The sequence below is a fragment of the Prionailurus viverrinus genome, chromosome A1, assembly GCF_022837055.1.
Source record: "Prionailurus viverrinus isolate Anna chromosome A1, UM_Priviv_1.0, whole genome shotgun sequence".
In the NCBI taxonomy this organism is placed as follows: Eukaryota; Metazoa; Chordata; class Mammalia; order Carnivora; family Felidae; genus Prionailurus; species Prionailurus viverrinus.
In genome coordinates, this window is record NC_062561.1 from 186,212,423 (window position 1) to 186,237,207 (window position 24,785).

The 24,785-nt window shown below is 35.8% G+C and overlaps 1 protein-coding gene across 2 annotated transcripts in view; it reads right to left on the reverse strand.

Annotated features, from left to right (window-relative positions):
• Window positions 1-992: 992 nt before the first annotated feature.
• Window positions 993-24,785, reverse strand: part of HMMR (hyaluronan mediated motility receptor) — a 39,596-nt gene continuing 15,803 nt past the window's right edge. For both annotated transcript variants that reach the window (XM_047864357.1, XM_047864272.1), the window contains exons 10-18: window positions 24,333-24,481; window positions 19,659-19,873; window positions 16,612-16,728; window positions 9,604-9,750; window positions 9,182-9,334; window positions 8,992-9,091; window positions 8,136-8,312; window positions 2,361-2,523; window positions 993-1,843 (exon numbers count right to left, since the gene is read on the reverse strand). In XM_047864357.1, coding sequence (XP_047720313.1) covers window positions 1,824-1,843; window positions 2,361-2,523; window positions 8,136-8,312; window positions 8,992-9,091; window positions 9,182-9,334; window positions 9,604-9,750; window positions 16,612-16,728; window positions 19,659-19,873; window positions 24,333-24,481 — 1,241 coding nt within the window. In that variant the 3' untranslated portion in view covers window positions 993-1,823. The remainder of the gene's footprint in view (window positions 1,844-2,360; window positions 2,524-8,135; window positions 8,313-8,991; window positions 9,092-9,181; window positions 9,335-9,603; window positions 9,751-16,611; window positions 16,729-19,658; window positions 19,874-24,332; window positions 24,482-24,785) is intronic.

Below are 24,785 nucleotides of genomic sequence, written 5' to 3' on the forward strand. Positions count from 1 at the left end.
AATAAATAAACCACAAAAAACAAGGGTCCTAATGCTTCCATATCCTAATATTTACTTTTTTTTTTTTTATAATAACCATCCTAACAGGTATGAAATATTGTCTCTTTGTGATGACTAGTGATTCTGAGCATCTCTTCCTATGGCTGTTGATCACTTCTACGTCTTCTTCGGAGAAATAACTATTCAAATTCTTTAGCAATTTTTATATTATTATTTTGCGTTTATTATTGCATATATTATTATATCGCATTGTAATTTCTTACACATCTTGAAAATTAACCCCTTTGATGTACAGTTTGCAAATATTTTCTTGAATTCTATAGGTTCTTTTCACTTTGTTGATTTATTTGTCATGCAGAAAATTTAGTTGGATGTAGTCCCACTTATCCACTTTGCTTTTGTTGCCTGTGACTTTTGGTATGAGAAGTCAGCACTAAGACCAATGTCATGAAGATTTCCTATTACATTTCTTCTAGTTGTTTTATACTTTAAGGTTTTTGAGATGATTTTTATATATGGTTCGTTCTTTTGCACTTAGATATATTTGTTGAAGATATTATCCTTTCTCTACTTATATTCTTGGCACCCTCAACTAGTTTGTGGATTTCTCACAAGGGGAATTTGTCTATGTATTATTGCTGAATCAGTATGTCTGTGGGGAGAAGGCAGGTCCAAGGGTTCTATTCTGCCATCTTGCTAATGTCATGTCTCAGTATGGTATGTTTTAACATTGCTTTAATTTTCACTTATTTTTGTCTTTATATTTGAAGTGCATTTTTTTTTATAATTTCTATATTTCCTCAGAACTGTGGCTTATAATATCATACCAACTTTGTACATCAGTTATTTTAGATGAAGATTCACCATTTCCACATAATATACTACCAAGTATGATTCTGGGGACAAGATAGAGAGGGGAGAGCAGAGACAATAAATATACCTTAAATAGAAGCATTATTGTAACTTCATATAATACAAGTTGAATAATTGGGTAAATGACTTAATGTGTGATTTTATTTCATATTACAAAAATATTAACCAAGCAGCCAGTAGTCAGATGGCAAGCACTCTATAACAAATTCTGTTGAGGTTATGAGCATAGGTTTTCAGAGTGTTACTGAATCTAAGAATTGACTGCAGAGTTTGTTAAAAATGCGTATTTTCAACCTAAACACCAGATTCTAATTTAGTAGGACTGAGATAGAGTCTAGGAATCCACAAATTGTTGACCAACTTAGTGACCCTGGTAGGAGACAAAGAGATTACTATGGAGTTAGGCATACACTTATTTCTTATTTGAACTGGAAAAATGGATGATGGGTGTGATAGAATGAACCTTGTTAGACAATCAACGGAGAGGCAGGAACGGGCCAACGTGTTTTAGCCTAGCTTAAGAGGCTCAGATTAGAAAAGGCCTCCAGTATCACACCAAAAAACCTATGGATTTGAATCTTGAAACCAAATAAGGTTTCAGAGTAGGGGAATAATAATCTGAGTGATTTTTAAAGGAACGTTGATTTGCTGGGATGAGTTGTAAAGATGGAAGGCCAGTGAGGTTTAGAATGAGGTGATAAAGGTAAGCATCAAGGGGAGGTACAGACAATAGAAAAAAAAAGTCATAAGTCATATTGGTAAAAATCTTGAACTTCCATTTACATACGTAAGGATAGGAAGTTAATATTAAATACATTAAAAATACTCATTACAAACATAATAGTAACAGCAACAATAGCAATAACAATAATAAAAATACTAAGAATGAAATAATCTTTAACAGGTCTTTCAGATGTTTACTTGCATAATTCTTGAAACTCCACAGGAGCTCAACAGCAGTTTGTATTACCTGGAAGAATTATTAAAAAGAGGTGTTAGTAATCTACATTAAAACTAATCTATCAGCCATTATAAACTAAAAACAGGCATTTCCACCTTCTGTAAGGCAGGTGAAGCAATATTTTGTACCATAATTATATTTTTTAATTCACCATTAAAAAAAAAGTTTATTTATTTTTGAGAGAGAGAGAGAGAGAGAGAGAGAGAGAACACAAGCAGGGTGGGGCAGAGAGAGAGAGAGAGAGAGAGAGACAGAGACAGAGAGACACAGAATCCGAAGCAGGTTCCAGCCTCTGAGCTGTCAGCGCAGAGCCCAATGCAGGGCTTGAACCCATGAATGGTGAGATCATGACCTGAGCTGAAGTCTTAACGCTTAACCGACTGAGCCATCCAGATGCCCCAATATGAATTTTTTATATCAGAAACTGTCAACAAATTTTCACAGTTCATAAAAATGGACAATTTGTGATATGCTGTGAAAGCAAATTCAAAGGAAGATGACACTTATCCATTTATTCATTTCTTACCTTCTTTCAATGGGGTTTTGAGAGCAAAATTTTCTTTACTTTCATGAAGAAAAGCCTTTGAAGGATCAAAGTGTTTGATACCCAGAACTTTATTCAATTCCTCCTGAAGTTTTGTTTCACTTTGTTTTTTCTTAGCAAGCTGAGAGCGGAGTTTTGACACCTCCTATGTAAGAGAAATATAGACAACAAACAATTACTAAACCTCATGTTGGTGAAATGTGTTATCAGTGTTACTGACAAATTTCCCAAGGTGCTCATGTATCAAACCAAAAGGCAAAAAATCACTGCTAGATACAGGCTTTAATACTACAAATTATAAAATGACACTGAACAGGTGTGACAAAGGGGATAATGAGACATTTCAGTCTTTTTGCCACTCTACAGATACAAAGCTATGTTTCCGATAAAAGTTAATCTCCAAATTAAATGCTGAGATGAACTTGTGGCATGATAGCAAGAGAAGCTCCAGTAACCTGCTTCCTAATGAAACTAAAAATTATTAAAAAAAAAAAAAAGGCAACCATTTAAAGCCTGTAAAAATGGTTCTAAGGCAAAACAGGCAATGAAGAAGCATCTATTCAACCAAATCTACAAAAATATGGTAAAAAAAAAAAAAAAAGGTAAGGGTCTGTGGTATTTGACCCAAGTCTGCTCCCTCTCTTGCAACTCCCAGTTTAGCAAGGTGGGATAGACAGCTGCAGGCAAGAACAGGGCCCTCTGTTTCTCCAGCTCCCACTCAGAGGCTTTTCCTGTTGTTGAGGCCACATCCCAAGCAAATGTGGTTGAGAGGTGAAGGATCCTTTCTTCTGTGCAACAGGGGCTCTACCTTAGGTGCTGTGTGCAGAAAATGCTGGGAAAATGCTGTGTGCAGAAAATGCTGATCACTTTTGCTGCCTTGGCTCATAAGGTGATGATTCCATGCCAGGAAAGGCAAGCTGAGAGAACCTGAGAGTGCTCTCCTTGCCCCTCTCCCCCACGTCTGTCAAGCACTCAGTTCCCAGGCCAGATGTCTCATTCAGAGAAAAAGCTTGTCATTTTCTCCTACTTCAGCTCCAGAACCCTGTCTCAGAGATTTTACCTGGGGGAGCAGGGGTAGAGAAGTAGACTATAAAACACATAGTTCCTAATTTCTCCCCAAAGGAACTGACTTCACTTGCAACAGCATTTGGAGAAGTTCAAGCTGGAGGGTGCTGTGAATAACAGTCAAGGTGGTGGTGCAAGGAAGCTGGGAGGTGATTCAAAATACAGGCAAAGCTGTAGGTTTACAACTGGTGAATAAGACAGCTGGGAGAAGTCCTTCTGGGGTCAGCACACAATCAATCAATGACCTAAAACATAATTCCAACAAAGGAGCCAGAATTCAACTGGATTAGTTTGAAGAGCAATTTATACTCCAGGGCACTGTTAAGAGCAATAAGTGACTAGTTATCCAGTTTAACGTGTGATGAGGGAAATAGAGGAGACAGCTCTACCAAAATCAGTGTCATCCCAGGGTGACCGTGGGTACACTTCAGACTGAACCTCCCTGAGCAGCAGTATCAGAGGCACTACACTACTGGGGGGGTGGGGGAGGAGGAACAGACTTCACTAGCACAACCCAGCCAATTACTAAACAAATCAACAAGAAAATAACACACCTTGAAGGAAAGGGCTGTAACCAAAGGTGCTACAACATATAATCTAAAATATCCACTTTCCAACAAAAAAGGCAGGAAAGCATGACCTATACATTGGAAAAAAGCAGGGAACAAAAACTGCCTGAGAGTAACCAGACACTGGATTTATTCAAAAACGGTTTCAAAGTAGCCATTATAAATATGTTCACAGAACTAAGAGAACTAAAAAAAAAAAAAAAAAAGTGTGAATAGTCAAATTACTAGAATCAGAAATGAAAGAAGGGACATGGTGACTGACCTTACCAAAATAAAAAGGATTACAAAAAAAATACTATGAAGAGTTGTATATCCATAAGTCAGATAACTTAAATGAAACAGAGAACTTCATAGAAAGACACAAACTACTGAAACTCTCTCAAAAAGAAAGTCAGTATGAATAGACTCATAAGAAGAGACTGGATAATAAAAACTACCCACACACACAAAAAGCTCAGATCCAGATGGCTTCACTACTGAATTCTATTGCACAGTCAATGAATAATTAATACCAATTCACAAACTATTTCAAAAAATTGAAAAGACAAAATCTTTCCCAACTAATTTTATGAGGTCAGCATTGATACCAGAACCAAATAAAACCAAAAATATTGTATGAAACCTGTAGACCAATATCTGTCGGGAATATGGATGAAAAAAACCTCAGCATATATTAGCAAAAGGAATCCAGCAATACAAAGGGAATTATGCACCATGGCCAAGCAAAACTGATCAGAATGCAAGGTTAATTTAATATCCAAAAATCAATTAATTTCAGAAATAAACAGAATGAAAGTCACATGATCATCTCAACAGACACAGAAAAGGTGCTGGACAAAATTTAATACCCTTTCATGGTAAAAACACTAAAAAAACCAGGAATAGAAGGAAATTTTCTCACCCTGATAAAGAGTATCTGTGACAAGCCTGCAACTAATAGTATACTTAACAGAGAAAGTGTGAATGCTTTCCCCCACCCAAATCAGGACCAAAACAAGGATCTCCACTCACACCATTTCAACTTTGTCTGGAGGTTCCAGCCAGGGAACTTATTAGGCAAGAAAAAGTAATGAAAGGCATTCAGGTTAAAAGAGAAGTAAAACTATCTCTATTTACAAATGATCATCTATACAGAAAATCCTAAGGAAACCACTAAAAATCTATTACAACAAATAAATGAGTTCAGCAGGATTGAAAGATACAATTTCAGTATACAAAAATCAATTTTATTTCTACACACTTGCCAGGAACCATCTGAAAATGAAATTAAGAAAACAACTTCATTTACAATAACCTCAAAAAGGATAAAATACTTAGGAACAAGTTTAACAAAAGTGTAAAACTTATAATTTCAAAACTCCAAACCATTGTTGAAAGAGATTAAAGATGTAAATAATTGGAAAAACATCCCATGTTCATGGATCAGAAGATGTAACATAGTTAAGATGGCAATTGACCCAAACCTATCTACAGATTCAACATAATTCCCATGTGAATCTCAGATGACTTCTTTGTAAAAATTGAATAGCTGATTCTGCAATTCATATGGAATTGCAAGGGACCCAGAATAGCCAAAACAATCTTGAAAAAGAAGAAAAGTAGGCGGATTCATGCCTCCTGGTTTTAAGCATTCTTTTCCTTTCCCCTTTGCCCTCTCTCCCTCATTTCCTTCCTTCATAGAATCCCAAGTAGGCTCTGTGACATCAGTGCAGAGCCTGACACAGGGCTTGAATCCATAGAACCTGAGTCAAAATCAAGAGTCGGATGTTTGACTGAGCCATCCAGGTGTCCCTACCCTTTTTTAAGGTTATTTATTTATTTATTTATGCATGCCTTCTGGTTTTAAAACTTACTACAATCCAACTGTAATTAAGACAGTGTGGAAGCACAAGGACAGCTATATAGATCAGTGGAAAACATTTGAGACTCTAGAAATAAACCATAAATATGTGGTCAGCTGATTTTCAACAAGGGTGTGCAGATCATTCATTGGAGGAATGAATAGTCTCTTCAACAAATGGCATGAGAACAACTAGATATCCACATGCTAAAGTATAAAGTTGGACACTTACCTCTCACTGTATACAAAATCCTCAAATGTATCAATGAACTCAATGTAAAAGTTAAAACTGTAAAAACCCTTAGAAGAAAACATAGGGATAAATCTTCAAGATCTGGGATTTGGCAAAAGATTGTTAGAGAATAAAGAACAAGAAACAGAGGAAAAAATAGATACATCGCACTTTGTCAAAATTTTGTGCTTCAACAAACATCAAGAAAGTGAATGTACAGAATGAGAGAAAATATTTTCAAAGACTACATGTGATAAGGAACATATACATAATATATAAAGGACTCTCATAATTTGTTAAAAAAACAATAATCCAAATAAAAATAGGCAAAGGATATACACAGATATTTCTTCCAGGGAAGATATACAAATGGCCAATAAGGACATGAATAGATGGTCAGCATCAGTCACCAGGGAAATGCAAATTAAAACCACAATTAGGTATCTCTTCATATCCACTAGTATAGTCAGAATGAAAAAGTCACATAACAAATGTTGGTAAAGATATGGAAAAACCAGAACCCTCATACTTTATAGGTGGAATGTAGAAAGATATAACTGCTGTGGAAAACAGTTCCTCAAACGATTAAACATTAAGTTACCCAATTACCTAGAAATTTCACTTTTAAGTACAACCCAAGAGAAACCAAAACATGTCCACACAAAAACTTGTACATGAATGTTTATGGTAGCATTATTCATAACATTCTGAGGATGGAAACAAGTCAGATGTCTATCAACTGACAAATGGATAAAAATGTGACATATCTAAGCAATTAAATATTATTAGGTCATAAAGAAGAATGAAGTACGGACACATGCTATACTACATGGATGAACTTTGAAAACACTGTTAATTAAAACAAGCAAGCCACAAAAGACCACATATTATTTGAGCACACAAATAGGAAATATTCAGAATAGGGAAATTTATGGACAAAAAGTAGTTTAGTAGTGGGAGGGGTGAATGAGGAGATAAGGAGATGACAGTTAAAGGGTAAGGAGTTTCAGTCTAAGGTGATGCAAATATCCTAAAATTGTGCAGATGGTTGCATATTTGTGAATGTACTAAGACCTACTGAGTTGTATAAAACTCAACTTTAAATGGGTGAATTGTATGGTATGTGAATTATATCTTAATAAAGCTGTTGAAAACAACTTAAACGATTAACTGCTTTTTTAAAGTAATCTCATGACCCCAACATTAAGAGTCATGTGCTCTACCCACTAAGCCAGCCAGGTATCCCAAATGCTTAACTATTTTTGAATACTGCTTATCTTTATATTTATTTATACCAAGGATTTTGCTATTTTGCAAATAGAAATGGATGTGTAAAGCTCTGTGAATTCTTCCAATTACACTGGTGATAGTTTTTGAAAAAAAATTTTAAAGTTTATTTTTTTGAGAGATACAATGTGAAGTGGGGGGGGGGGGGGGGGAGAGGGGTGGGGAAGGGCAGAGAGAAAGGGAGACATAGAATCTAGAGCAGGCTCCAGGCTCTGAGCTGTCAGCACAGGCCCAACGCGGGGCTCAAACCCACAAAGTGTGAGATCATGACCTGAGCCGAAGTCAGACGCTTAACCAACTGAGTCACCCAGATGCCCCTAGTGATTTTAAAAAATGTTTAAAAAATGTTTATTTTTGAAAGAGTGAGAATGTGTGAGAGTGGGGGAGGGCTGGAGAGAGAGAGAGAGAGAGAGACAGAGGATCTGAAGGGGGCTCTGTGATGACAGCAGAGGCCCCAGTGTGGGGCTTGAACCCACGAACTATGAAATCATGACTTGAGCTGAAGTTAGGTGCTTAACCGAATCAGCCACCCAGGTGTCCCACTAGTGATTTCTAATATACTAATGAAGTATTTGGAAAACCTGAGAACATAATACCCATCTGGTCAATGGTCTAAAATAAATCCATAATTCTCAGATGGATTTTCCCCTATAAACTTAAGTTTTCCTGATATCAAAGTTCTTTGTTGAACTTAAATGTTACAGTTAGAATAAAAAATACCCCACCCTGATATCTTCAGTAGGACTAAGTGTTATTTTACAAACCGATTTGAGTTGGCTATTTTCATCTTTCAGTTTCACAACATGCTTGATTTTTTGCTTTAGATTTTGATGACCCAGTAATTTAGCATAAGAATCTCTTAGTTTATTAAGCTGTTCCTGAGCTGCTCCATGTTCATTCAACAAAGCCTGTTTCTCTGCTTCAAAAGCATCCAGTTGTAGCTGAAAAAGAGGTTTTTTATAATTAGAAATGTTAAATTTACTTGTCTCATAGAAACTACAGAGGAAAAAAGAAAAAAGAAACTACAAGGAAATTCAAGTACAAGAACATAAAAAACAATGGACGAAAACAGATCATGCTGACATATTCTCAGGTTCTCCATAAATTCTGGCTCTTTCAAAAAAACTTTTGTGTATTTCATTTCAAAGGTCATTAAAGTAGGGAGAAACCCATGGAAAGAAGGCCAGGAGCCAGCCTACTCTGTATATCATCTGCATCATCACGTTATAACCAATACTGCCCTCCCACTCTTTTTAAGGGTCAAGATTAGCCTTTATCCTTTTTGAAGATCAGCTTATTAATTTGAGAAACACTGAGCAAGATTGTAACAAAATAAGCATCAAAAATTTACATAGATTCATTATCAAAAATTTCTATCAGGAGAGCCTTCTAAACTATTAACTTTAAGTCTCTTATGACAAGTTCTTAACCTATAGAAAGCGGCATAAAAAATGTCTGCAGAATAATTTAAAAAAATGTAAAGTCCCCTTTAATAGGGAGTTAAATTGGCACTGGAAATGCACAGCAAAATGATCTTTCAGTAAAATCATGTCACTGTTGTGACTGTGACAGGGAACAAAGTGCCTAAACCAAACACAAGTGAGTGTGGTCCTGACAAACCTGGAAAGGTTTTGTTTTATTATACAGTTCTTTATAAAGGAGATGCCACTTATTCATTTCCTCAGTTAATTCTGCCACTGTGTTTTCTTTTCCAGCTTTTCTGTAAGGGAAAAAAATGAAATTAAAAAACATAGTGTGCTAGAAAAAATAACTGAGGTTATGTGGCAGTCCAGTTCTAAACCTAGATTACCTTGCTTCTTCCTCTTCCAGTTGTTTCCTAAACTCTTCACCTTGTTGCTTGAGTTGGTTCTGCAAATCAGTTATTGTTTTAAGAGAAGAGACTGTGATTTCTTTAATTTCTGCTTCTTTAAGTGCTGATTTGGTCTGCAGATCTAGAAGCATCCTTGGGTTTGAGAGAGGAGAGTCCACTAAACATTTTATAGCCATTTAGTAACTTTCCCCCCTTTCTTTTACTGAAAAAACAAATGAAAAACACAACTCAAGGAACTCTTCAAGAATTTTACCTTCTTAACTGTGCAAATTCTTACTTTGCAGTTGAAGATCACCCAAAGCTATAATTCCCTGGATCACTTCGTAGCTGGCTTTCAACATTAAACTGTCTTAACAGTTCTAAGGCTACAAGTATGGGCAGGTTTTATTTTTCCCACATACCTTGCATATTCTTCATTTGCGCTCTCAGTTGCCAATATCTGATGTTGAATGTCCTCTGCACTTTTCTCGGCACTGGCCACTTTTTCCTGAAGTGCTGAATTCTTCAGCTTAAGATCTTCTATTTCATTAGCTGTCAGTGCTTTATAACTAAGTAAAAAGAAAATTAAAACAATGTATTATACAATATAAACTTTGCAGTTACACAGATTCAGTGTTCTGAGGTACTAAGGAGCTTATATGGCATAGGCTGTTCATTCAGAAAAAAAAAAAGTGCCTACTATGTATATGAAGTATACTTAACATGAAAATTACTCCAAAATGAACAAATATATGATCCCTGCAAATATGGTCACAGAGTTATGGTCTTATGGTAATATATGGAAATTCCTCTCCAGGCCTTGGCAAAAAAATGGGAAATAATATGTCTAATTAAATTTGTGGTATATGTTATGAAGAAAACTTTAGAAAACCTTAAACTGCAAAACAGGGGAACGTAGTTTCTTTGGTGATTCAGAAAAGGCCTTTCTAGGGAATTTATAGTTAAACTGATGTGATGGACAAAGAAAAGTTATCTAAGGATTTAAGGAAAAGTATTTCAGAAGGAAAAGATGCATATGTGTTCTGAGGCAGGTAGAACACTGCATTAAGACACGAGATTGGAGTCTACCGAATAAGAGCAGCCGGCGTAGATGCTAAAGCCATGGGCCAGTAATCACCGTGGTGCACATCAGCCCTGGTGAGTGAAAAAGAGGGTTAGACTAAGGACTTGGCAGTCGAAAGATGTGAAATCTCTTTTGAAAGCAAAATCTGAATTTCACTAAATACGTTGGATATTGGGAGAAAGGGAGAGAAAGTGATTAAAGATGACTCTAAGATTTACAGAAAGAGAAGATGGGAAGATTAAGATGTCACTGACTGAAATAAAAAAGAATGAGAGAGAGGTAGAGAGAGATAGAAGAGAAATCACAAGTTGTTTTAGACAGGTTAATATTACACAGTAGTGAGATATCTGCTTGGAGGTGTCAAGTAGGCAGCTGGATATACGAGTATAAAGCTCAAAGGAAAGATCTGGTTTGAAGAAATGAATTTTAATACTATTGGCATACTGATGGTGAGTGAAGTCACAGAGTAGCTAGAAACCTCCTAAGGTACTATTTCTCAAAGTAGCAGGAAGGGAAATCCCTTCACAAGGTTGAAAACAGCACTAAAGCATAATATATGATATATATGTCATAATACATTATATCACTGACTGTGATATTTGGAATCTTGAGGTTCAGGGAATTCAGAGAATTTGGTAGCACAGTGTTTTGGGAGAAAGGGAAAATTTCTGGGTGATGGACTGGTCACTCTGGCTGACATGTTTCTAGAAGTGAGTGTGTGCATTTGTTTGAACAAGTCCTGGGCTTTCGCAGTGATGATGGGAGAGGAAGAGTCTCCTTGCGGCTGCAGTTCTGTGAATAGTTTTCTCCCCTGAAAGGACAGACTGTGGTAAAGAAATGAAAATAAATTGAAGCAATAAGTCCAAAGATAGAATTAGAAAATGTTAAATTTCCTTTTTAAAAAAAAAAAAAATTTTTTAACGTTTATTTATTTTTGAGACAGAGAGAGAGACAGAGCATGAACGGGGGAGGGGCAGAGAGAGAGGAGACACAGAATCGGAAGCAGGCTCCAGGCTCTGAGCCATCAGCCCAGAGCCGGATGCGGGGCTCGAACTCATGGACTGCGAGATGGTGACCTGAGCTGAAGTCGGACACTTAACCGACTGAGCCACCCAGGCGCCCGAGAAAATGTTAAATTTCCAAATGCCCATCTATTCAGATGGGTGGCTTTCTCAGTGTCCTTTTCTCCTGTGATCATTTGCTCCCACCTCCTGCTTGCAATAGTAGTTTAATGAACAGTTTGAGAACAAATCATTAAGTACATACGCACGCGTATACAACTGTGCTTTGAAGATAAAGCAAGTTTGAATTCATCAAAAAAGGATTAAAAATTTCTGTTTTCTGATAAGAGTTACTTCGTATTTTGCTTTCTATTAAAATGTATTTAGTTTCAAAAAAAAAGATCATTGGGGAAAGAAAGTACTATTCAATGAATGGGCATTAAGCAATATGTTCTCCATATGGAAAAACAAAAATAAATTTGATCCCAGTTTTACTGCACACACAGAAATTAATTCTAGATGGAAAAATGAAACTTAAAAAAATAAGTTAATACCTTTTGGGATAGAAAGATTTTTTATAACTTTTTATATATAAGCTTTTTACAGAAAAGGGAAGGCGGATTATCTCCAGGAAAAAAGCCATTTTATACTAAGTACACTGGCAAAATTGAAGAAATCTAACAAGCTGTGGAGAGGAAGTAGATCAATGGTTACTCGTACAACGCTAGTGAGAGTGTAGAGTGTACAAATTGTTTTGTAAAGCAATTTGGCATTAAATTTTAAAGTTGAGCAGTCACAAATGTATGGTTTTAGAGTAATTCTTATTCAAGTATACTAGGAGACTACAAGAATATTAGTAAAAATACTATTAATAGTAACAAAAGAATCTACCAAACATTTAAAGAAGAGTTAATACCTACTCTTTTCAGTAATTAAACTTATAAGAGGATGAAAAACTTCCAAATTCATTCTGTGAGGCCAGTATCACCCTGATACCAAAACCAGATAAAGACACCAAAAAAAAAACCCCCAAACAAAACAAAAACAAAAACAAAGAGAGAGAAAGAGGGAGAGGGAGAGAGAAGAAGGGAGGGAACTACAGGCCAGTATCTCTTATAAATATGGATGCAAAAATCCTCCAAAAATATTAGCAAACTGAATCCAACAATACATTAAAAAAGTCTTACACTACAATCAAATAAGATTTATTCTCAGGATGCAAGGGTGGTTCAATAGTTACAAAACAATCAATGTGAACATCACATCAGTAAGAAAAAGGATGACAATCATATGATCATTTCAGTAGATGCAGAAAAAATATCTGACAAAGTACAACATCCATTCATGATAAAAACCCTCTGCAAAGTATGTCTAGAGGAAGCATACCTCAACATAATAAAGGCCATCTATGAAAAACCCACAGCTAACATCACATCATACTCAATAGTGAAAAACTGAGAGCTTTTCCCTTAAGGTCAGGAACAAGACAAGGATATTCACTCTCACCATTTTCATTCAACACAGGACTGGAAAAAGTCCTAGCTACAGCAATTGGACAACAAAAAAGAAGTGAAAGGCATCCAAATTGCTAAGGGAGAAGTAAAACTCTATTTGCAGATGACACGACACCATATATAGAAAACCCTAAAGACTCCAACAAAACTAGTAGAATTGATAAATGAATAAATAAATTTTTAGTAAAGTTACAGGATACAAAGTCAACGTATAGAAATCTGTTGCATTCCTATATACTAATAATGAAGAAGCAAAAATTAAGAAAACTACCATTTACAACTGCACGAAAAACAATAAAATATCTAGGAATGAACTTAACCAAAGAGGTGAAAGACCTGTACTCTGAAAACTATAAAACACTGATGAAAGAAATTCAAGACAATGCGAAGAAATGGAAAGACATTTCATGCTCATAGTTTGGAAGAACAAATATTGTTAAAATGTCTATACTACCTGAAGCAATCTACAGATTTAAAGCAATCCCTATCAAAATACCAACAGCATTTTTCACAGAACTAGTGCAAACAATCCTAAAATTTGTATGTAACCACAAAAGACCTCGAATAGCCAAAGCAATCTTGAAAAAGAAAAAAAAAAAAAACACTTGAAGTATCACAATTCCAGATTTCAACTTATATCACAAAGTGCCAGTAATTAAAACAGTATATGGTATTGGCATAAAAATACAGACACACAGATTAATGGAACAGAATAGAAAACCCAGAAATAAGCCCACAATTATATGGTCAATTAACCTTTGACAAGGGAAGAATGAATACACACAATAGGAGAAAGACAATCTCTTCAACAAATGGTGTTGAGAAAACTGGATAGCTACATGAAAAAGAATGAAAATGGGCCACTTTCTTTCATCATACACAAAAATAAATTCAAAATGGATTAAAGACCTAAATGTGAGACCTGAAACAATAAAAATCCTTGAAGAGAGCACAGCGTTAATCTCTGACATTGATTATAGCAACATTTTTCTAGGTATGTCTACTGAGGCAAGGGAAATAAAAGCAAAAACAATTGATTGGGACTATGTAAGAATGAAAAGTTCTGGCACTTCGAGTGAAGGCAACAGTTAACAAAACTAAAAGGCAGCTTACTGAATGGTAGATGCTATTTGCAAATTACGTATCTGATGAAGGGTTAGTATCCAAAATATATAAAGGACTGATACAACTCAATATCCAAAAACCAAATAGTCTAATTAAAAAAATGAGCAGAAGACATGAACAGACATTTCCCCAAAGATATCCAGATGGCCAACAGATACATGCTCAACATCACTCATTATCAGAGAAACGCAAGTCAAAACTATTAGATATCACCTCACACTTGTCAGAATGGCTAATATAAAAATAACACAAGAAACAAGTATTGTGAGGATGTGAGAAAAAGGAATCCTTTTGCACTGTTGGTGGAGTTTGCAAACTGGTGTAGCCACTGTGGAAAAAAGTATGGGGGTTCCTCAAAAAATTATAAATAGAACTACCCCATGACCCAGTAATCACACTACTGGGAATTTACCCCCAATATATAAAAATACTCATTCAAAGGGATACAAGCACCCCTATGTTTATTGTAGCTTTATTTACAACAGCCAAATTATGGAAGCGGGCTAACTGTCCACAGATGAATGAATACAGAAGATGTGGTGTGTATATATCTACACACACACACACACACACACACACACACACACACACACACACACACACACAGGAATATTATTCAGCCAGAAAAAAGAATGGTATCTTGCTATTTGCAGCAACATGGATAGAACTAGAAAGTGTAACGCTAAGTGTAGTAAGTCAAAAAACACAAATACTATACGATCTCACACGTGCAATTTAAGAAACAAACAAGCAAAAGTAAATAAATAAATGAATAAATAAACAAGACAAAGCAAGAAACAGATTCTTAACTATAGAGAACAAACTGATGAGTTACTAGAGGGTAAGTTGGTGGGAGGGTATGGGTAAAATAGGGGATGGGGATTATAGAGCACACTTATGATGAAAGAAGCAACAAAAAAAGGAAAACAACTCGAAAGTCCAAAGTGAGAATGGGTAAATTGTGATATACTAATAAAATCGAACACGTTACAGCAGCCACTATGAACAAACTATAACCTCAGTCAACAATGTGATTCAATTCTAGAAACCTACATATTGCAGAATAAAAAAGACAAGTCCCAGGAAATGACATAAACCATGACGTCATTTTTTGGCCAAGTTCAAGTTCAGCACAAAAGTAGTATTACATAAAATATTATTTGTGTGGATATACATGTAATAAAATTATATATAGGAAAAAAGTGAGGCAATTATAAATGGAGGCTCTGAGATGGTGTTTCCGTTGGTGGAAAGCATGCAGATGGTGGAGGAACTCCTACATAGATACCAAGTTGTTGAATCTTTTGGCTTACTGGTTTGGTTGTCTTTTATGGGCTCATACATGTTGATTTTATCTTTATGCTTTATAATTTATGTAACTTGTTTATATTTTGTATTTCTTAAATATATTAAGATAGACACAAGAAAAAGAGACCTTCTGAAATGGTCTAAAGTAATATAACAAAAATGTTCATATTAATACTCTCTTGGTGTGAGATGCATATACATTTCTTAAACTATCCTCTGCAATGTATAGTTCCCCCACAAATAAACTTTTTTTTAAAGGGAAAATAATAAGTAGATGATATAGGAAGTGAGGAAGTGGATACAGTAGGTATAGAGAATCTTCTATTTATTTATTTATTTTTTAAAATTATTATTATTTTTTAATGTTTATTTTTGACACAGAGAGCATGAATGAGGGAGGGTCAGAGAGAGAGGGAGACATAGAATCTGAAGCAGGCTCCAGGCTTTGAGCTGTCAGCACAGAGCCCGACGCGGGGCTCGAACTCACGGACTGTGAGATTATGACCTGAGCCGAAGTTGGCCACTTAACCGACTGAGCCACCCAACGCCCTGAGAATCTTCTATTTAGATGAGCTATAAAGATGAGTGGAATTTTGGATTAAAAAAGGGTGTTGGGAGTGAGAGGTATTGCTGGATAGCTGCAGGAGGAAGTTGGGGGAGCTGTCAAAGGAGTTAATAAAATTTATATATTTTACTTTATTATTTTTTTAAAGTTTTTTTTTCTAAATTTATTTTTATATTTTGAGAGAGAGAGATAAAGAGAGAGCGTGCATGTGTATGCAAGTGAGGGAGGGGCAGAGGGAGAGGGAGGGAGACAATTCCAAGCAGGCTCCATGCTCCACGCTAAGCACGGAGCCCCATACAGGGCTTAATTTCAAGACCATGGGGTCATGACCTAAGCCAAAATTGAGTCGGATGCTTAACTGACTGAGCCACCCAGGCACTCTGAATTTATGTATTTCAAAGATAAATGAACATTAACATGTTTTAATACAGATTGGAAAAAATCCAGTAGAAAGGCTGTAAAGGATAAGTGAAATATAAAGTCACTTCTCCTGTAACAGGTGGGAAGATAGGATGAGCATAAAGGCAGGTGTGTTTACAGGCAGGGTAATGAGATAAAAGCTTTAGAATTCTTCATGAGGAAAATAATGGTGTCAGGAGAGTAAGACAGAAGGGCCAAAGGATTGAGAGTTCATGAAATTTGAAGTGGATGGCAGGAAAGGAAATTCCTATGCATAAGATTACCAGGTAACCCTGAATGCCCATTTATGGTTGGTCATTATGGAATCTACAGTAATACCAACTATCTGTGTGATTGTTTTTTCAGATTTTTCTAGATAAGCACCCCTCCCTACTCATATCATATTTGAGAGTGTAGGCTCCCAATAAAAATACCTTTCAAATTGAGCAGTAACATCTCCAAGGTTTTGCACTGTACTCTGATACCTTTCCTGTAAAAGCAGGGTGGCTTGAGCGTGAGCAGCGTTACTTTTCTCTAGTTCAGCTTCTTTCCTAAGGAACAATTAAAAGATAAAAGGCTAATTACAAATCATATTCTATGAAAGCAGACAGTATTTACCTTTGGCACTGTGAATCATGTGTCCAATGTCTGTATCTGCATAAATTACTGGACTGTTCAGATCTAACTTTATGACCTACTTCTAATAGCATGTTTATTTATGTACTAACTTCTCTTCTGGCTTCATCTTATCCTTCCTGCCCTTATTTTACTTTCATTTTCATCCTAATTTACTCATTTCTAAATTTATCTTTTGACACTATATGCACGTATGTAGGTAGTTTAAACATTTTTTTTTTTAGAAGAAGGTAGGGTAAAAAGACTCTAAAACACAATCTTAATGGCAGCAGCCAAATTACCAGCTAAAAAGCTGGCTGACTGAATAAAGTGTCTCTGCGTTTAAGAAACACTCTTTAACTACACTTGGTATTTCTTTGAAAAAAGAGTTGATAGCACTATGTAGATTTAAATTAAAAAAAATTTCTTTTAATGTTTATTTTTGAGCGAGAGAGATAGAGTGCGAGCAGGGGAGGGTCAGAGAGAGAGGGAGACACAGAATTTGAAGCAGGCTCAAGGCTCTGAACCATCAACACAGAGCCTGATGTGGGACTCAAACCCATGAACCGTGAGATCATGACCTGAGCCGAAGTTGGACTCTTAACTGACTGAGCCACGCAAGTGCCCTTAGGACTATGTAGATTTATTTTGATTATTTCAGTAATCCATATATGAAATTGTTATTAAAAAAATATTCAATAACTTATTTGGTGGATTACTTACATAGACAAAATAGCTTTTAAGTCATCTTTATTCATATATATTACAAACCTCAGAACGTTTTTGAAATATTAACATTACATATTACCAAAATAGTGAGAAAAATTTTGAGATATACACATAAGCTTGTAAGAGACCTTTTAAAGAACATATAGAACTAAGAACTATAAATAAGAAGCTTTATTTGCTTATAGGCTAAGTTGGACACAGATAAAATAAATGGAACTAATCAAATTCCTTCTGTAATGAGCATGGGATTAAAAAATACACACACCAACAGCTAAAAGCAATCACATAGTACTAAAGGCTTTATAATAAAAATATTCTCTTCCCTGCCCCACAGAGAAATCATTTCCAATTTTCTTATTTTTTCTCTTATGCCTAAGATTTCAGGTTGGAAGGGACCTTAGAGATCACGTTATTACAATCCCTTTATATCTGATGAAATAGTAAATTAATTAGAATTGTCTTGCTTAGAATCGCACAGCTGGTTAACAGATCCAGCAATAAAATCCTTATCTCCTGACCTTTGCACTGAATTCCTTGAGTTGAATAAATGATTGTCTCAACTTTCTTTCCTCCCTGAAACTGATGTCATCTACTCAGTTTCTTAAAGTGCCTGCTCCCTGAGAATGGTTCCAGTATAGAACAATTCCCTAAGAATACTCTGGTACTTCTCCCCGCAAAAGCAGGCATATAAAAAACCTTTGTGTCCTTTTTATCACTTACCACCACAAGAAAACAAAAAAAAAAGGATTTTAACAAAAGTATCCAACAGGAGACAGATACACAGTTGTGAGATATACTACAGTCCTGTAGACTCATGTACAGTTCTTGGTTCCTTGCTAGAAATATTTTTAGTAATGAAATCTTAAGCAGTCAAATAATGTTAATTATTGTAGATACAGTTTGAACTCAAGAATCCACTTGGTATTTTAACCTAAATAAATGTAGTAGAGAAGGATGCATAATGTGATGAAAGTAATACGGAAATAGCAATAAAAGAAAAGCCTGAGGGGCGCCTGGCTGGCTTACTTGGTACAGCGTGCAACTCTTGATGTTGGGGTGGTGAGTTCAAGCCGCACGTTGGGCATAGATCTTACTTTAAAAAGAAAGAAAGAAAGAAAGAAAGAAAGAAAGAAAGAAAGAAAGAAAAGCCCAAGATCTCTTAAATTTCTTATTTTTGAATGTTGCCCAGGTTCGGTTGTTTTTTTTTCTCATTTTGTTTTCATTGCTACTTCTGAATATTTGTGCTCCCTTAGAAAAGGTACTTAAAGGTATAACTTATGCTTATGCTTATGTAAACTGATGTATACACAGGGAAAAAATGGAAATGTTTCTTATTAAAGGGTGAGATTCTTAGCCTTTTTTCTAAATCTGTTATTGCTATAATGCTGATGTCCAACAATTTTAGACAACGTAACAGCAGTAAAGAAACCCCAAATTTTGAGTTTGTTTATTAACAGCCTTTTAAATTAAACCTCTTGCCTAAAAAAAAAAAAAAAAAAAAGAAAGGGCAGGGGCGCCTGGGTGGCTCAGTTGGTTAAGCATCCGACTTCAGCTCAGGTCACGATCTCATGGTTTGTGTGTTCGAACCCCGCCGGGCTCCATGCTAACAGCTCAGAGCCTGAGCCTGCTTCAGGTTCTGTGTTTCCCTCTCTCTTTGCCTCTCGCCAACTCATGCTGTTTTTCTCTCTCAAAAGTAAGTGAACATTTAAAAAAAAAAAAAAGAAAAAAAAAGAAAGGGCACAGCTTCTGATTTTGGCTGTCATACTTGTTTGATGCATATTCTATGGGTATACTTTTTTTGAGTTTTATTTATTTATATTTAGAGAGGTGGGGGGAGGGGCAGAGAGAATCCCAAGGAGACTCTGTGATGTCAGTGCAGAGTTCGATGCCAGGCTCAATCTCACAAACCATGAGATTGCGACGTGAGCTGGAATCAAGAGTCAGATGCTTAACCAACTGAGTCACCCAGGTGCCCCTCTATAGGTATACTTTACCTCTCTGTGTCTACTCCTTACTTGTAAAAGAATTCCAACCTTACTTACTTGCATGACTGAAGTGAGATTGCTAAGAGAATGTACTGGAAAGCACATTTTAACATCTGAAGTCATATGAGACATGAGATCTTATTGATACCAACCCTTTCAGCTTTTCTTCTAGGAGTTTCAGTTCCTCAGCTCTAGATTTTGTTTCCTCTTCCAATTGTGTAATCAGCCTTTCAGCTTGTTCCTCCTTTTGCTGTAATTTATCTAGTTCTTCCAGTGTTTGCTTTAATTCTTCCTCAAAGAGATCTCTCTCTTTCATCATTTCCTCTTGAAAAGAACCTAGCTTCTGTTGAAGACTGGAGGACAACTCCTACATCCAAATAGAAACCACCAAAATAATATGAAATGGCATCAAGAGATTTTTACTAATGACAAAAAAAAGAAGTACAGAAAGTAAAGTATGAATACTAAATTCAAGAGCCTCAAAAAAACAAAAACCTTTGAAAAATACGGATATCACCTGCATCTTGTCATTGATTATATTCTGCACCTTGTTAACAATGTGGTAAATGTTTTTTCAGTTTTTCTATGCAACACACACACACTTCTTATAAAACTAAAATTATATTCTACAACTGACTTTTAGCATTTTTTTCTCAGAGGATACCACAGAAAAAGTGTACTATGATTTTGACAGTACGTAAATATATTTTAAAGTTATATAATATACAGGGGCACCTGGGTGGTTCAGTCTGTTAAATGTTCAGCTCAGGTCACGACCTCATAGTTTGTGAGTTCAAGCCCCACAATGGGCTCTGTGCTGACAGCACAGAGCCTGTTTGGGATTCTCTCTCTCTCCGCCCTCTGTCTCAAAATAAACATTTAAAAAATAAAGTTATACAATGCACAAATATATCAATACTGGGAAAAGGTTCTAACATTAAAATAAAGTGAAGACACAAATAAATGGAGAGATTCTGTGCTCATGAATTGAAAAAATTAATATTGCTAAAATATCCATGCAACCACAGCGATCTATAGATTCAGTGCAATCCCTATCAAAATGGGAATTTTCACAGATATAGAACAATGGAATAAGATAAAATTCGTATGGAAGCACAAAATACCCTGAATAGCCAAAGTGCTCTTGAGAAAGAAGAACAAATTTGGAGGTATCATACTCCCTGATTTCAAACTATGTTACTCAAAATAGTATGGTGATGGCATACTAACAGACACATTGATCACTAGAACAGAATAGAGCATAGAAACAAGCCCACACATATTAATTTATGATAAAGGAGTCAAAAATATACAAAGGGGAAAGAACAGTTTCTTCAATAAATGGTACTGGTAAAAGTGGAAAACCACAAACAAAAGAATAAAAGTGCACTACTACCTTAATACCATTCACAAAAATTAAATAAAAATGTATTAAATGTAAGACCTGAAACCATAAAACTCCTAGAAGAAAACATAGGCAGTAAGGTTATTGACATTGTTCTTGGTGATGATCTTTTAGATAGAACACCAAAGCAAAGGAAACAAAAGCAAAAATAAACAAGTGGGACTACATCAAACCAAAAAGTTTCTGGGGGCGCCTGGGTGGCTGAGTCAGTTAGAGCATCTGACTTCTGCTCAGGTCATGATCTCACAGCTCGTGAGTTCAAGCCCCATGTTGGGCTCTGTGCTAACTCAGAGCCTAGAGCCTGCTTCGGATTCTGTGTGTCCCTCTCCTGTTTCTGCCTCTCCCCAGTTCACTCTGTCTCTCCCAAAAATAAATAAATGTAAAAAAAAAAAAAAAAAAGCTTCTGCACAGTAAAAGAAACCATCAAGAAAATGAAAATGTAACTTACTTACATGGGAGAAAATATTTGCAAATCATATATCAGAGCAGACAGGGGTTATAACCAAAATATATAAAGAACTCTTACAATTCAAAAGCAAAAAACCCAACTCTAATTAAAAACTGGGTAGCAGATCTAAAGAGGCATTTCTCCAAACATACAGATGGCCAACAGGTACGTGAAAAGATGCTCAACATCACTAATCAACAGGGAAATGTAAATCAAAACCATAATGAGATTCACCTCATACCAGAATGGCTATTATCAATAAGACAAGAAATATGGGTGCCTGGCTGGCTCAGTCAGTGGAGCATGTAACTCTTTATCTTGAAGTCTGAGTTTGAGCCCCATGTTGGGCACAGAGATTACTTGAAAAAAAAAAAGACAATAGACAGTAAGTGTTGGCAAGGATGTGGAGAAAAGGGAACGCTTGTGCACTGTTGCTGGGAATGTCAATTGGTGCAGTCACTATGGAAAAGAGCATGAATGATCCTCAAAAAATTAAATACAGAATTGCCATACAATCTAGTAATTCCAGTTCTAAGTATTTATTTGAAGAAAATGAAAATACACACTTGAAAAGATTATGCACCCAATGTTCATATCAGCAATATTTACCACAGTGAAGATATGGAAAAAACTTAAATGTCTACTGATGGATGGATGAATAAAGAAAATGTGGTATATATACACACAAATTGATTATTATTCAGCTATAAAAAAGAAAATCTTGTTATTTGTGATGCTATGGATGGACTCTGAGGGTATTATATTAAGTGGAGTAAATCAGACAAAGAAAGAACAATATTATATGATCTTACTTATATGTGGAATCTGGAAACAAACAAAAACCCAGCCATAGAGAACAGACCGATGGTTGCCAGAAGTGGGGGTGGGTAAAACGGGTGAAAGAGTCAAAAGGTACAAACTTCCAGTTAAAAAATACTTCAGTCATGGAGTGTTATAGCATGGTGACTATAGTTAACAGTACTGTATTGCACTTTGGAAGTTGCTGAGAGAGTCTTAAACACTCCTCAGAAGAAAAAAAATTTATAGTTCTATATAGTGATAGATGCTAACTAGACTTATTGTGGTAGTAAGTTTGCAACATATACAAATGTTAAATTGTTATGTCATATACCTGAAACTTACATAATGTTGTAAGTCAGTTATACCTCAATAAAAAAGCAAAAGCAAAACCCAGTGTAGATGTGCCCAGGAACACTCTATGAAAGAAAACAGGGCCCTTTGCCTTTAAAAAGAACGGTCAACATATGGGGCGCCTGGATGGCTCAGTCTATTAAGTGTCTGGCTTTGGCTCAGGTCATGATCTCCAGATTTGTGAGTTCAAGCCCCGCATTGGGTTCTGTCTTGACAGCTCAGAGCCAGGAGCCTGCTTCAGATTGTGTCTCCCTCTCTCTCTCTCTCTCTCTCTCTCTCAAAAATAAACATTAAAAAAAAAATTTAAAAAGAATGGTCAATGTAAATAAGCATTCTCTCCATCCTGTACACTCCTAACAATGCATTTAGGAGACACATCTCTTAAATACTAAGATACAAGAAAACATTTGAAAGGTCTGCCAACAGTAACTGCAGTTGTGGGACTGGATGGGACAAAAAATAACAAAAAACAAAAAACAAATGAAGTGGAAAAATGCTTCTGACTATACCACACCCCAATCCTAGTTTCCTCATTGTAGAGATAACCACTAGTTTTGGTATATATGCCTTCTAGTCTTTTTTACACATTTATACACTTAAAAAATACATACATATAAATGATATATACTACGTATGTAACGAACATTTAAAAAAATCCTAAAAATAGTTGAGATCTTCAAGTCAGTATATATAGATCTATTTAATTCCTTCAGTTGTTGCAAGTTGCCCAAAATATGATATTTCGCATCAGTGCATTTACCTGTTTGCTCCACTCTCACTAATGTGTTCTGTATTATCAAATATTTTAAATGTTTATTTATTTTGAGATAGAAAGCACAGCTGTGTGCCTGTGCACACAAGTGTGCATGAGTGGGGGAGGGGGGGGAGAGAGAGAGAGGGGGGGAGAGAGAGAGAGAGAGAGAGAGAGAGAGAGAGAGAGAGAATCCCAAGCAGGCTCCACACTGTCGGCACAGAGCCTGATGAAGGGCTCAATCTCACCACCTGTGAAATCAGACACTTAAATGGCTAAGCCACCTAGGTGCCCCTATTATCAAATGCTTTAATGTGTGCCAATCTTGTAAGGGGAAAAAATTATTTCCATTTCTTTGATTATTACTAAGGTAGAGTATTCGTGTTTACAGATTATCTGAATTTCTACTGAGAATGATAAATTTACATGCTATGCTCATTTTTTTAATAAACTTTCTTCTCACATAAAATATTTTTTATGTAATCTGGGTTTTAAAAATTTTTAAGTTTTGTTTCACATGCATTTAGACACTATTTTACAACATAACTGTAAATGCCTAAGTAGTAATCTAACACAAGAATGTGCCAGAAAATATTAAAAAAATTTTTTTTATTATGTTTCTTTATTTTTGAGAGGCAGAGAGAGCATGAGTATGGAGGGGCACAGAGAAAGAGAGACATAGAATCTGAAGCAGGCTCCAGGCTCTGAGCCGTCAGCCCAGAGCCCCAATGCAGGGCTTGAACCCACAAACTGTGAGATCATGACCTGAGCCGAAGTCGGACACTCAACCGACTGAGCCACCCAGGTGCCCCTATGCCAGAAAATATTTTTAAACTATTTTCTTATTTTGGTTTATTAGTTGCTTATAATTTTTTCACATCATCAATAATGTGGTGAATATTTGTGTGGCTTAACAGCATATACACAACTATTTCCTCAAGATAAGACTTTAAAAATAGAATTGCTGGATCAAAAGACATATATAATTTAAAGGTTTTCAGATACACAGGGAAATGTATGACATATAACAAGCAAAAGTTTTTGCTTTTTTTTTTACTGTAGTGTACTACCTTCTCTTGTTGCAGAAGTGAATCACTTTGCAGTTCTTTTTGTCGTAACTTTTCATGTTCTTCCTTTTCAAGAATAAGTTTCTCCTTTAAGTTTTGCATTTCAGAATTCAGAGCTTCATCCTGTTCCCTATCCCTGTTGATGAGGTCTTCTATACAAATGAAAATGCTGTATTTAGATACATGTATTAAGAGAATGTATTGCATTTAGAGAAACTGGATTTCCATACACCCATTTTTTGCTGTTAGCATGTTATACAGATCAAGTATTTCCAAAGAAATAAAGCCAAAACATAATTCTGAAGTTTGTATCATTTACTACACAAAATGTAGTGCATATCCTATGGTATGTCTTCTCAATTTAAATGGCCACCCAATGAGGAAGTCAAGAAATGTACCACTGTATATATTTCAATCAAGACAAGCAATATATTGAAATAAACAGAAAACAAACAT